Genomic DNA, 14,869 nt, shown 5'->3' with positions numbered 1-14,869 from the left:
GCGTTGCCCCTGCATCGTCAATGGGCTACGCGGTGCACTCTGGGCAATTCTGGGACAAGGAGCGCTTTCCTTCAAGGAGAGAATGGCAGTCAATTGAGTGCTAGCTCGACAACATTAGCATGAATTTCGTGAACAAAAAGTATAACATTACAAATATTTTCCGAGATGTGAGATAATTAACTTGTTTTCTGTAATATTGTATAGCGTTGGAATCGTGAAACTACGTACGTTCGAGGAAAATATACAGGTTTATCGACTCATACCCTGACTGAGGAGGGATTATGTTAGCAACCGCGTGATGCTCAATGACAACGTGAACGCAATTGGTCCAACAGTCTGCTGGGTTTCTCCATTCCTTGCAATGCGATTCCTATCTCCTCCTTTCTGTAATATCTCTGGTACTTGGACTCTGTTGTAACTAGTTACCACAGCCACAAAGTCACAAACCCCGCCCATTTCTACAATTTATCTTCTTAAAAATGTAATTTTAGACCTAACCTTATCGACATGGTTAACCTTATGCCTAACCATAACCTTAAATTAAGACCAAAAATCACATTTTTGTTTTTAGAAATTTTTACGATATAGCCAATTTGGACTTTGTGGCTGTGCTATCTAGTTGAAACCCTTAGTGGACTCCCGTTTGCAATGCGTGTGTGCGTCACTGCTGTGCCACCTAAAGTCATTCCAGTTTTCTAGTGTAGCTAGCTAGCTAAGTATTTCTGGTAAGTAAAAACATCCTGAGTGATAACAGTAAATAAAATTAGATGCATGGTTAGTCTTGCGCCATTTAATGACCTCAAATAGCCTACACCTGTACAGAAGCGGGCTGTTTCCTCATCTTTCCTCGTGCGCTCTCACTGAACTAACGTTTCACACTTTTGACATGCTTAGCTAGTTGTAGCCTTTCATGTTGTACGTGCTGAACATGCATGGTGGGAATCAAGCAATGACTTTCCTAATCTATAGAACAAACAGTTTTTATGCCTAAAATTGAAACAGTTGTTTGGAAATTACTCGAATGTCCTATAGGTCATTAACAATAAAACGTCACAATACGGTGCAGAGAGTTCGATTTGGCTGCTGGGGGCAAGGAGACCCCCAGCTCCGCTAAAACCATCGACAAATACGTGCCGTTTTCAATAACTATTTGGTTTTAATATCAAACTCTTGAAGAGCATAATCAGAACTACACACTTCCGACAATCCCACATTTAGCTCTATCATTAGAGTTATACAGCAAGTAGCTAAGTGCATGCTTTGCATGAGTAAAAAGCAATTGATCAGATAGGTGAGGGTATCCTATACATTTGGCATGTAACGTTAGCTAGCAATGCAAACGTCTCATTTACTGTAGCTTGCTTCTTCCGATTTGGAAAGAGTCCTCATCCTGGTAAAGTTGTCAGTCGGACTACTGTCATCACCACTATTAGATGGCAAGCAAATCAAACTATATTTGGCCATCTAGTTTATCCATTGAAAATTAACTTGTTAACTAGCCACATTGACGTGATCTTCTATTAGCTATCTAGCCAATTTGACCGACGCGGTCCATCAATCAATGTATATGTCTGTCAGCAGCAATCGCGATTAAACACTCTTAAAAACAATGTTATAAAGGGGGGTTATATTAGCTAACTTCGCTAGGTAGGCAGGCCTACGTTTGTTGGAGAAAAAAGTACATTGGGACTACTTACTAATATGTTTAGCCTACTGTACAACGTTTCTACCAGTAGCTTGCAAAGTAAACATGATCAGCTATTTAATTTTTGCTTTGGGGAGTAAAATAAATACATATTGGACACAGGAGGGGAGTGCGTTTTCCCCCTGATTTACATTCTCCATTTTGCACGTTTTACTATAAAATGTCTTCCATAAAGCCACATTTCCTCATCTGCTTGCTCCTCCCCTATCAAGGTGTTTGGGTACTTCCACACTCGTACTATACCACAGGTCAATATAGTATACCAGTCAACTGTCTATCCTGCCATCTAGCCATAGTGACAATAGTGGTAGTTGGATCGTTTGTCCAGATCTAACAATCATACCACACATAAAATCATTCGAATCTGCACCAATTTTCTATATAAATTCACAAGATAGAGGAATAGCTGATAGGCAGCAGAGAGGCCAGGTGCATCATTGCGCATGAAAGAACAGTGAACACATGCAGCTCAAAAAGCTCCCCTATTGATCTTGTTTAGGGACAAGAAAATTATCCTACCTAGATTAGCCTACAACGCCACAATCCAATGAATAATTGCATTATTGTTTTAAATTTGACAATTGAGTACAATTCTACTATAGGCTGTAAACTGCAGTGAAAATGTTATTTGAATAATGGCGCAAAAGCCCTGTTATTTGAATGTTTTATTCCAGTCATTCCATTTGGATCAGTTGTGGGTCTACTCTCGAAATATCATAGAAAGACTCAGTAGCAGGCCAGTCTGGCTGTATTTTTACTTCTAATGCTGATGCGCTGTCTGTGGCCGATCATCATTCTCCCAAGTCGTCCTCTATAGTGTGGCCACATGGTCCTATGCTCCCAGTAGGCCCAGTTATTCAGGAAAGCTTAAGACATGTTCTGCCTACTTTCTGATCCGAGTGGCTATTCCTCAACCTAGAACCAAACACTTCAATATAACCTAAATATTTGTCATTTAACTTTTAAAATGTATTACCTTTTATTTGTGGCATAAACAAAACTAGTCACAATGTTTTAATCTGATTAGGCTAGTTCAAAAGTCTCCTGTAGGCTACCTGCGCACATTCATCCACTCCACTCTAATATTATTCCAGCAGCCAAACTGCTCACCGGCCATTCGATTAATGGAAACAGACATCTGTTACAAAACATCAAAAGGTTTAATGACATTCGGAGATTGTCAAACCAAGCCTTCGATACTGAGTATGGAGGGATGTATTTTCAGTTTGTCGAGATTGATATACTCTACTTGATTGTGGTGTTGAAAACGCAAACCATGATGATAAGCGATCAAAGTCGGTAATCGGTATGCAGTTATGCATTGCTTATTGGTTGTGTGTGGTGCAGTTGCACATAAACCTGTTGGTGGAACATTTGTTGCATACAGCGCCTTAGGAAAGTATTTAGATCCCTTTACTTTTTCCACTGTTACGTTACAGCCTTATTCCAAAATTGATTAAATTTAATTTTTTTCTCATCACTCTACACACAATACCCCATAATGACAAAGCAAAAACACGTTTTTAGGAATGTTTGCTAATTTATTAAATATAAAAAATTGAAATATCACATTAACATAAATATTCAGACCCTTTACTCAGTACTTTGTTGAAGCACCTTTGGCAGCGATTACAGAATCAAGTCTTCTTGGGTATGACGCTACAAGCTTGGCACACCTGTATTTGGGAGTTTCCCCCATTCTTCTCTGCAGATCCTCTCAAGCTCTGCCAGGTTGGATGGGGAGCGTTGCCGCACAGCTATTTTCAGGTCTCTCCAGAGATGTTCGATCGGGTTCAAGTCCGGGCTCTGGCTGGGCCACTCAAGGACATTCAGAGACTTGTCCCGAAGCCACTCCTGCGTTGTCTTAGCTGTGTGCTTAGGGTCGTTGTCCTGTTGGAAGGTGAACCTTCACCCCAGTCTGAGGTCCTGAGCGCTCTGGAGCAGGTTTTCATCACGGATCTCTCTGTACTTTGCTCTGTTCAGTCTCCCAGTCCCTGCCGCTGAAAAACATCTCCACAGCATGATGCTGCCACCACCATGTTTCACCGAAGGGATGGTGCCAGGTGTCTTCCAGACATGACGGTTGGCATTCAGGCCAAAGAGTTAAATCTTGGTTACATCAGACCAGAGAATCTTGTTTATCATGGTCGGAGAGTCTTTAGGTGCCTTTTGGCAAATTGCAAGCAGGCTGTCATGTGCCTTTTACTGATGAGTGGCTTCCATCTGGCCAGTCTACCATAAAGGCCTGATTGGTGGAGTGCTGCAGAGATGGTTGTCCTTCTGGAAGGTTCTCCCATCTCCACAGAGGAACTCTAGAGCTCTGTCAGAGTGACCATCGGGTTCTTGGTCACCTCCCTGACCAAGGCCCTTCTCCCCCGATTTTTCAGTTTGGCCGGGCGGCCAGCTCTAGGAAGAGTCTTGGTGGTTCCAAACTTCTTCCATTTAAGAATGATGGGGGCCACTGTGTTCTTGGGGACCTTCAATGCTGCAGAATATTTTTGGTTCTGTTCCCCAGATCTGTGCCTCGACACAATCCTATCTTGGAGCTCTACGGACAATTCCTTCGACCTCATGGCTTGGTTTTTGCTCTAACATGCACTGTCAACTGTGGGACCTTATATGGACAGGTGTGTGCCTTTCCAAATCATGTCCAATCAATTTAATTTACCACAGGTGGACTCCAATCAAGTTGTAGAAACATCTCAAAGATGATCAATGGAAACAGGATGCACCTGAGCTCAATTTCGAATCTCATAGCAAAAGGTCTGAATACTTATGTATTTAAGGTATTTCTGGTTTTTATTTGTAATATATTTGCAAAAATGTCTAAAAAACAGTTTCCGCTTCGTCATTATGGAGTATTGTGTGTAGATTGCTGATATTAAAAAAATAATAATAATCAATTTTAGAATAAGACTCTAACGTAACAAAATGTGGAAAAAGTCAAGGGGTCTGAATACTTTCTGAAGGCACTGTATATTTAATTTAATTATAAATATAGCATCAAAATTTAGAAAATCTGATTTCCCCCTATCTGATTATTGTCTGCAGCCGGCTCTGATCGTAGTGTAATGAGACATGCAGGGACAGTGAGCTCGTCCCTGGTGGTCTGCGAACCCTCAACTTTCTGGCCCGTTAGCCCTGCATGTCATCGACTGTGCCACAAAACCGTGGTAAGGTTGATATCCACATTTATAAACACAGGGTTACTACAGTTGTTGTTATTTATGCTGGTAAGAAATATTTTAGAGTAATTTTTATTAGGGAGGAGGGTGGGATTATTTGTAACTTTGGGGTGGGGGGGTGATTTTTTTTAAAATGACACCTCGAGTTGGACCAGCCAAACGCTCTGCACCTTATTGTGACGTTTTATTGACAACGACCTATTCTGATAGGCCTGACATAATAAGGTCAATCCAATCCTTACGTTTGGTGTCTAGGGCCAAGGTTAGTATTCTGAATGCATGACATTGATTACAGAATTTTGTCCCACCAAAAGGCTTGACAAGCATCTAGAATGTCAGATAGAACATTCGAGGACGTGAAGGACGTCATTCTATCAGCCCACAAAAACACAGAGGCCGGGGATAAAGTCGGCTTTTACAACACCTGGGCAGAGAACTATGACCAGGTAGGATCATTACAACGTCTCAAATGGCACCCTATTTCACATATAGTGAATTACGACCTATGACCTATGACCTGAGGTCTAAGTGGCATTGGTCAAAAGAGGTATAGTGCACTAAAGGGGGGACGAGGGTGTCATTTGAAAAAGTCCAACCACTAATCATTTATTTCAGCTTTTATTTATTTCATCACATTCCCAGTGGGTCAGAAGTTTACATACACTCAATTAGTATTTGGTAGCATTGCCTTTAAATTGTTTAACTTGGGTGAAATGTTTTGGGTAGCCTTCCACAAGCTTCCCACAATAAGTTGGGTGAATTTTGGCCCATTCCTCCTGACAGAGCTGGTGTAACTGTGTCAGGTTTGTAGGCCTCCTTGCTCGCACATGCTTTTTCAGTTCTGCCCACAACTTTTCTATAGGATTGAGGTCAGGGCTTTGTGATGACCACTCCCATACCTTGACTTTGTTGTCCTTAAGCCATTTTGCCACAACTTTGGAAGTATGCTTGGGGTCATTGTCCATTTGGAAGACCCATTTGCGACCAAGCTTTAACTTCCTGACTGATGTCTTGAGATGTTGCTTCAATATATCCACATAACCTTCCTCATGATGCCATCTATTTTGTGAAGTGCACCAGTCCCTCCTGCAGCAAAGCACCCCCACAGCATGATGCTGCCACCCCGGTGCTTCACGGTTGGGATGGTGTTCTTCGGCTGGCAAGCATCCCCCTTTTTCCTCCAAACATAACGATGGTCATTATGACCAAACAGTTCTATTTTTGTTTCATCAGACCAGAGGACATTTCTCAAAAAAGTACAATCTTTGTCCCCATGTGCAGTTGCAATACGTAGTCTGGCTTTTTTATGGCGGTTTTGGAGCAGTGGCTTCTTCCTTGCTGAGCGGCCTTTCAGGTTATGTCGATATAGGACTCGTTTTACTGTGGATATAGATACTTTTGTACCTGTTTCCTCCAGCATCTTCACAAGGTCCTTTGCTGTTGTTCTGAGATTGATTTGCACTTTTCGCACCAAAGTATGTTCATCTCTAGGAGACAGAACGCGTCTCCTTCCTGAGCGGTATGACGGCTGCGTGGTCCCACGGTGTTTATACTTGCGTACTATTGTTTGTACAGATGAACGTGGTACCTTCAGGCTTTTGGAAATTGCTCCCAATGATGAACCAGACTTGTGGAGGTCTACAATTTGTTTTCTGAGGTCTTGGCTGATTTCTTTTGATTTTACCATGATGTCAAGCAAAGAGGCACTGCGTTTGAAGGTAGGCCTTGAAATACATCCACAGGTACACCTCCAATTGACTCAAATGATGTCAATTAGCCTATAAGAAGCTTCTAAAGCCATGACATCATTTTCTGGAATTTCCCAAGCTGTTTAAACGAACAGTCAACTTATTGTATGTAAACTTCTGACCCACTGGAATTATGATACAGTGAATTATAAGTGAAATAATCTGTCTGTAAACAATTGTTGGGAAAATTACTTGTGTCATGCACAAAGTAGATGTCCTAACCGACTTGCCAAAACTATAGTTTGTTAACAAGAAATTTGTGGAGTGGTTGAAAAACAAGTTTTAATGACTCCAACCTAAGTGTATGTAAACTTCTGACTTCAACTGTATACAGTGAGGGAAAAAAGTATTTGATCCCCTGCTGATTTTGTACGTTTGCCCACTGACAAAGAAATTATCAGTCTATAATTTTAATGTTAGGTTTATTTGAACAGTGAGAGACAGAATAACAACAACACAATCCAGAAAAACGCATGTCAAAAATGTTATGAATTGATTTGCATTTTAATGAGGGAAATAAGTATTTGACCCCCTCTCAATCAGAAAGATTTCTGGCTCCCAGGTGTCTTTTATACAGGTAACGAGATGAAATTAGGAGCACACTCTTAAAGGCAGTGCTCCTAATCTCAGCTTGTTACCTGTATAAAAGGCACCTGTCCACAGAAGCAATCAATCAATCAGATTCAAAATTCTCCACCATGGCCAAGACCAAAGAGCTCTCCAAGGATGTCAGGGACAAGATTGTAGACCTAAACAAGGCTTGAATGGGCTACAAGACCATCGCCAAGCAGCTTGGTGAGAAGGTGACAACAGTTGGTGCGATTATTCGTAAATGGAAGAAACACAAAATAACTGTCAATCTCCCTCGGCCTGGGGCTCCATGCAAGATCTCACCTCATGGAGTTGCAATGATCATGAGAACGGTGAGGAATCAGCCCAGAACTACACGGGAGGATCTTGTCAATGATCTCAAGGCAGCTGGGACCATAGTCACCAAGAAAACAATTGGTAACACACTACGCCGTGAAGGACTGAAATCCTGCAGCGCCCGCAAGGTCCCCCTGCTCAAGAAAGCACATATACAGGCCTGTCTGAAGTTTGCCAATGAACATCTGAATGATTCAGAGGAGAACTGGGTGAAAGTGTTGTGGTCAGATGAGACAAAAATGGAGCTCTTTGGCATCAACTCAACTCGCGGTGTTTGGAGGAGGAGGAATGCTGCCTATTACCCCAAGAACACCATCCACACCGTCAAACATGGAGGTGGAAACATGATGCTTTGGGGGTGTTTTTCTGCTATGGGGACAGGACAACTTCACCGCATCAAAGGGACGATGGACGGGGCCATGTACCGTCAAATCTTGGGTGAGAACCTCCTTCCCTCAGCCAGGGCATTGAAAATGGGTCGTGGATGGGTATTCCAGCATGACAATGACCCAAAACACACGGCCAAGGCAACAAAGCAGTGGCTCAAGAAGAAGCACATTAAGGTCCTGGAGTGGCCTAGCCAGTCTCCAGACCTTAATCCCATAGAAAATCTGTGGAGTGAGCTGAAGGTTCGAGTTGCCAAACGTCAGGCTCAAAGCCTTAATGACTTGGAGAAGATCTGCAAAGAGGAGTGGGACAAAATCCCTCCTGAGATGTGCGCAAACCTGGTGGCCAACTACAAGAAACGTCTGACTTCTCTGATTGCCAACAAGGGTTTTGCCACCAAGTACTAAGTCATGTTTTGCAGAGGGGTCAAATACTTATTTCCCTCATTAAAATGCAAATCAATTTATAACATTTTTGACATGCGTTTTTTTTCAGGATTTTGTTGTTGTTATTCTGTCTCTCACTGTTCAAATAAACCTACCATTAAAATTATAGACTGATCATGTCTTTGTCAGTGGGCAAACGTAGAAAATCAGCAGGGGATCAAATACTTTTTTCCCTCACTGTAGCTATAGATAGGCTAATCGGCTAGACTGCATTGTCTGCATAATGAAACAAACCCTAGTTAGCTATTGTTTTGACAGTGGACTGATTACATTATTTGGCATTAATAGACTGGTTTTATGCAGCACAAACTTTCTATCCAGGTTGCGCGAGGACAGCTAAGTTAGGCTATAGGCCTATAGGAGAGTTGTATATTCTAGTATGCTGTTGCATCGCAAATTCATTTTACAATCTGCAATGTTTGAATTTCCCACTTTAATGACTAAACAAGTAGTCTAGCTAAATACATTATTGCCGCCAGACATCATTCTAAATGGCAGCATTGCGACACCTTAGGCCAATAGCTTCGTGAAACATAAACACATAAAGGAAAATGACAACCTAATAGAAATAAACATTTATCCAGTAAAGCAAAGCTATAGGCTACTAGAACCACTAACGCATCATCTGATAGGCAGCCGCGTAGACATCGCCATTTCACAACCCTGGACAGCAATCGGTAGTCTATACTTTGTGAGTGGCTGACGCATTCCTTTTTGGGGGGGGGGGGGTGGACCCAAAACTCAGACTTTGCGGGGGTCCAGAGAAACTGGGCTACTCCAGCGTCTACTGTGTATAACTGTGTGGATGTTAACTCCACCGCAGGATGTGGTTCTTCTGGACTATCGTGCGCCGAGTCTGGCGGCAAACTGCCTGTCCCCCTGTTTCCATGGCGACCGGGTGACAGCAGTGATACTGGACGTGGCCTGTGGCACAGGATTGGTCGCAGCACAGGTGAGCCTCACTAAACCACACCCCCTGACACCTATGGTAAAGTGTCAGGTAGCTTTAACCCAGTTTTGCACGGTACACAGGACAGAGTGTAGCTTTGAAGTGAGTGGTGATGTCTGTGTCTGGTATGCAGCTGAAGAAGATGGGCTTCAGGCATTTTGTGGGCATTGACGGGAGCAAAGGCATGCTGGAACTGGCCAATAAGACGGGCCTCTACCAGGACCTCAAGCAATGCATGCTGGGAGACGAACCACTTCCTATCCAAGCTGGTACCACCGAATTTTGAACTTTGTACAACTGATCATGTTCATAATAATCAGCAAATATCAATCAGTCTGAAGCAATCACACATTATTAGACCATTAGATTTATTCTGACTTGAATACTGGCAGACTTTCATGCTTTTACCCTGGGAGATTAGATTAGACATGCTTTACCCCCTCTCTATTCCCCCTCCCCCTCTCTATTCCCCCTCCCCCTCTCTATTCCCCCTCCTCCCTCTTTATTACCCCTCCTCCCTCTCTATTCCCCCCCCCTCCCCCTCTCTATTCCCCCTTCCCCTCTCTATTCCCCCTCCCCCTCTCTATTCCCCCCCCCTCTACCCCCCCCTCTCTATTCCCCCTCCCCCTCTCTATTCCCCCTCCTCTGTTTCCCCCTCCCCCGTAACTCGTCATCGTCCTCCTCCACCCCCATGCAGGGCAGTTTGACGTGGTAGTGATTGTCGGGGCGCTGAGCGACGGCCAGGTGCCAGTGAAAGTCATCAGAGAGTTGTGCCAGGCCACCAAACCAGGTCACATTCTGACTGTTTTTAACTGGACAAAACATACTGTACATAATGTAGTAGGCTTTGAACCAATTTCTAAAGTGGGTAGTTTGGGTCCTGAAAGCCGTGGTATGTCAGACAATATACCACTGGTGTGACGCAACATGACTTGTTTACTCTTCTAGTTGCGTTGGTAACCAGGTTTGTGGTATATGGCCAATATACCACGGCTAAGGGCTGTATAAGAATGGCCATATACCACACCTCCTCGGGCCTTATTACTGAAGGATACTATTCAGTAATAATACTGAAATACATATATGGAACAAGTAACAATGGAGATCTACAAACAGCCGGATTGTGTAGATGTAATAGTGTGTTTATAAACAGAAAGAGACAGAAACAAACTCACCACCACGCCTCACTTTGACCTGCCACAGGTGGTTACGTCTGCATGACGACCAGAGGTAACCATGACAACCTGGAGTACAAGGCGGCGCTGGAGCATGAGCTGGAGCTGATGGAGGGGGCGGGGCTCTGGGGTCACGTGGCGATCAAGGAGGTGGAGGAGTGGGAGAAAGCCGTGGCGGAGCAGGAGAAGGGGTACATACCTGGAGTGGTATATGTTTACAGGAAGTCATCACAGTAACATCACACACACCTGTACAGGTTTTTATTTAATTTTTTATGCTAACTGGCAAAATAATTTCCATGTAAATGGACAATAAAGTATATTGTATCGTATCACATTGACCTCATCACAGTAACACACCTGTAACACCCCTGTACAGTAACACCCCTGTACAGGCCATAACAGTGACATCACAGTAACACACCTGTAACACCCCTGTACAGTAACACCCCTGTACAGGCCATAACAGTGACATCACAGTAACACCCCTGTACAGTAACACCCCTGTACAGGCCATAACAGTGACATCACAGTAACACCCCTGTACAGGCCATAACAGTGACATCACAGTAACACCCCTGTACAGGCCATAACAGTGACATCACAGTAACACCCCTGTACAGGCCATAACAGTGACATCACAGTAACACACCTGTAACACCCCTGTACAGTAACACCCCTGTACAGGCCATAACAGTGACATCACAGTAACACCCCTGTACAGGCCATAACAGTGACATCACAGTAACACCCCTGTACAGGCCATAACAGTGACATCACAGTAACACCCCTGTAACACCCTGTACTGTAACACCCTGTACTGTAACACCCTGTACTGTAACACCCCTGTACAGGCCATAACAGTGACATCACAGTAACACCCCTGTACAGGCCATAACAGTGACATCACAGTAACACCCCTGTACAGGCCATAACAGTGACATCACAGTAACACCCCTGTACAGTCTGTGACAGTGGCGCCCTCCATTGGCATTGAGCGGCCATCTTTGAAGGCAGCAACTATTCCAAAGATTGTTTAGTATAAAGATGCCTAGAAACTTCTTCTCCAATAGAAATCCCCCAATCACGCTTGTAGGCAATGTTATGGCGACGTTAGCTAGCGAAGCTCATCCGCAGAAAATTGGAATCAGGTCTAACGGTCGTGTTGCTCCGAACTGCACAATTTTATCTAGCGGCCGTTACAGAGTGTCTATATACCAAATCTTGAATAAATCTGAGTTGCAGTTCATGAGAAGAAGAATTTTAAAGTAATTTAGCATTAGCTTTACGCTAGCCCTTTTATGTCAAACTTCAAAGACCTGTGTTGTCTTTGGATATATGTTAAGAGAATTTCTATCTCTAATTCAACCTAAGCTTGAATCATTACCAGAGGTTGTAAGGCTCTGGTTTTAATCATAAATGAATCAAGGTCCACAACCAGCAAGAATGATCTGTATTTTTATTCATGGAGAGCTCTGGCGCCCAAAACCCATACATACTGTTTTATACCCCTTCACACACAAAGGCACTTTGCTCCGCCCACCTTTAGGAGGCTTTCTTAAACAGTTTCCACCTTTCTCCTTCACCCTGGAATGTTTAGTCCCGCCCCCCCCCCTCTGTTAGTGGGTTGATAATTGTAACACAGTTTACACATTTATACTGTATTTGGGGTGAAATCCTTTAGTCATTATTCTTAAAATACAAATTAATCTAACAATATATCAACAACAAATGTATTTCATTATGATCATGTTGTCAATCATGTACGAGTTGTATTTTATAGTTTGGCTGATAGAACAAAATAGCCTGGATTTATAGGCATCAGAATTTGTGAGAAACTGTAACCTTCAGAAATTGTAGTGGAGTCGTCGTCAGACAAGCCAGTTGTAGCTTCAGAAGTTGCACTAGTAGAGTTGCATGAGTAATGCCGAGTAATTCTGGAGGTGGACACAGTGACATGTAGATGCAAGTCAGACAATTTTTATCCCCAAAATGCAACATTAATTTGAAAGTTTGTGATCAATTGAATCATGTAAGAGCATTTATTTTGTATCGTTGTTGATAATGATTCTTTAACTATTTCTAATCGTATACTGTCTATATGGTTTTTGTTTGTTTATTTATTTTTCATAACAAACCCTAGTAATTAATTTATGAGCCTTTAGCTGTTGTAATCATCATGTAGGTCAATTGTCTTTATTGGTGTTTAAACTCAACCAACACAAATCAAATCATCAAATGTATTTATAAAGCCCTTTTTACATCAGCAGATGTCACAAAGTGCTTATACAGAAACCCAGCCTAAAATCCCAAACAGCAAACAATGTAGAAGCACGGTGGCTAGGAAATACTCCCTAGAGAGGCAGGAACCTCTGTAGAAACCTAGAGATGAACCAGGCTCTGAGGGGTGGCCAGTCCTCTTCTGGCTGTGCCGGGTGGAGATTATAAGAGTACATGGCCATTAAGGCCCGATTGTTCTTCAAGATGTTCAAACGTTCATAGATGACCAGCAGGGTCAAATAATAATCACAGTGGTTGTAGAGGGTGCAACAGGTCAGTACCTCAGGAGTAAATGTCAGTTGGCTTTTCATAGCCTAGCATTCAGAGGTCGAGACAACAGGTGTGGGAGAGAGAGAGAGTCGAAAACAGCAGGTCCGGGACATGGTAGCACGTCCGGTGAACAGGTCAGGGTTCCATAGCTGCAGGAACAACAGTTGAAACTGGAGCAGCAGCACGACCAGGTGGACTGGGGACAGCCAGGAGTCATCAGGCCAGGCAGTCTTGAGGCATGTTCCTCTCATGTTGGTAACGCAATTCGAGATGCCAAAGCGGAAATAGTCCACCCACACACTGGAAGAAGTTCCCGATAGCAGAGAGAAAGAGGCAAAGCAAGAGGTTTTACTGCTGCCAAAATCTGTCCACGACAATAAGCCCACAAAGTGAGGAATTGTTGTGTGGAGGTCAATGAGCGTTGAATTTGGTCAACCCAAAATTGAATTGCTTCATGAGGCGTATTTTATCAAATAGAAGTTTCGTAGTGGTTAGGTTGTTACGCAACTTACCCCAAAACTACTTTATATCGGAGTTGTGCCTGTTGTTATAGAGAGAAATAGAGGACTAATCATGGATATAACCCGTTTTAGCATGGACGTTGCCATTGAGGGCTTCCACCATTTTAAAGTAGTCAACTGGGTGGGTATTCTGGGCGGCAGGTAGCCTAGCGGTTAAGAGTGTTGGACCAATAACCGAAATGTCGCAGGTTAGAATCCCCGAGCTGACTTGGTGAAAAACCTGTCGATGTGCCCTTGAGCAAGGCACTTAACCCTAATTGCTCCTGTTAGTCGCTCTGGATAAGAACATCTGCTAAATGACTAAAATGTAAATGTATACTGAAAAAATATATAAAACGCAACAATTTCAAAGAACTTACTGAGTTACAGTTCAAATAAGGAAATCAGTCAATTGAAATAAATTCATTTGGCCCTAATCTATGGATTTCACAAGACTGGGAATACAGATATGCATCTGTTGGTCACAGATACCTTTAAAAAAAAAAGGTAGGGCGTGGATCAGGAAACCAGTCAGTATCTGGTGTGACCACCATTTGCCTCATGCAGCGCGAGAAGGATCTAGAATGGCAGCTTCCACCAGAACATACGAAGATGTGAAGGACGTCATTATGTCAGTTAATTCTGTAAATATTCCAGAGGCCGGGGACAGTCAACTTCTACAACACCTGGGTAGAGAACTATGACCAGGTAGTGAGGGGGTTCTCATCCATGTAGGCCTACTCCTATCAGAAAATACTTACCTATACTTCAGTGGAGGCTTCTCAGAGGAGTAAGGGGAGGACCATCCTCCTCAGTGAAAAATGGTAAAACATAAAAAAAGTTATCCTTTTTAGATAAAACTATACTAAATATAATCACGTCACCAAATAATTGATTAAAACACACTATTTTGCAAAGGTCTACAGTAGCCTCGACAGCACTCTGTAGGGTAGCACCATGCTGTAGCCAGAGGACAGCTAGCTTCCGTCCTCCTCTGGGTACATTGACTTCATTACATAACCTAGGAGGCTCATGGCTCTCACCCCCTTCCATAGACTTACACAGTAATTATGACAACTTCCGGAGGATGTTTCAACCTATCAGAGCTCTTGCAGCATGAACTGACATGTTGTCCACCCAATCAAAGGATCAGAGAATTAATCTAGTACAGAAAGCATAAGCTACAGCTAGCTAGCACTGCAGTGCATAAAATGTGGTGAGTAGTTGACTCAAAGAGAGAGAAAGACAGTAGTTGAACAGTTTTGAACAAATTAATTTCTTCCAAAATGAAAGACAA

At 43.0% G+C, this 14,869-nt stretch overlaps 1 protein-coding gene across 1 annotated transcript; it reads left to right on the top strand.

Moving 5' to 3' along the window:
• Window positions 1–643: 643 nt before the first annotated feature.
• mettl27 (methyltransferase like 27) lies at window positions 644–10,853 on the top strand. The gene is made up of 6 exons (XM_084140663.1): window positions 644–725; window positions 5,205–5,336; window positions 9,222–9,350; window positions 9,481–9,616; window positions 10,045–10,137; window positions 10,551–10,853. Exons 2-6 carry the CDS (start codon window positions 5,223–5,225, stop codon window positions 10,757–10,759), a joined length of 681 nt encoding a protein of 226 aa, XP_083996789.1. The 5' UTR covers window positions 644–725; window positions 5,205–5,222; the 3' UTR covers window positions 10,760–10,853.
• The last annotated feature ends 4,016 nt before the right edge of the window (window positions 10,854–14,869 follow it).

This window comes from Coregonus lavaretus (assembly GCF_964263955.1).
Source record: "Coregonus lavaretus genome assembly, chromosome: 24".
NCBI classification, from domain to species: Eukaryota; Metazoa; Chordata; class Actinopteri; order Salmoniformes; family Salmonidae; genus Coregonus; species Coregonus lavaretus.
The sequence above is the reverse complement of the archived record's forward strand: the minus strand, read 5'-3'. Positions and strand labels throughout refer to the sequence as shown.

Excerpts from the sequence above, each read along its gene's own strand:
- mettl27 (XM_084140663.1), top strand. The coding sequence starts at position 5,223 with ATGTCAGATAGAACATTCGAGGACGTGAAGGACGTCATTCTATCAGCC. Across the intron at positions 5,337-9,221 it reads GGGCAGAGAACTATGACCAG|GATGTGGTTCTTCTGGACTA; the intron begins GTAGGATCATTA and ends ACTCCACCGCAG. Across the intron at positions 10,138-10,550 it reads GTGCCAGGCCACCAAACCAG|GTGGTTACGTCTGCATGACG; the intron begins GTCACATTCTGA and ends GACCTGCCACAG.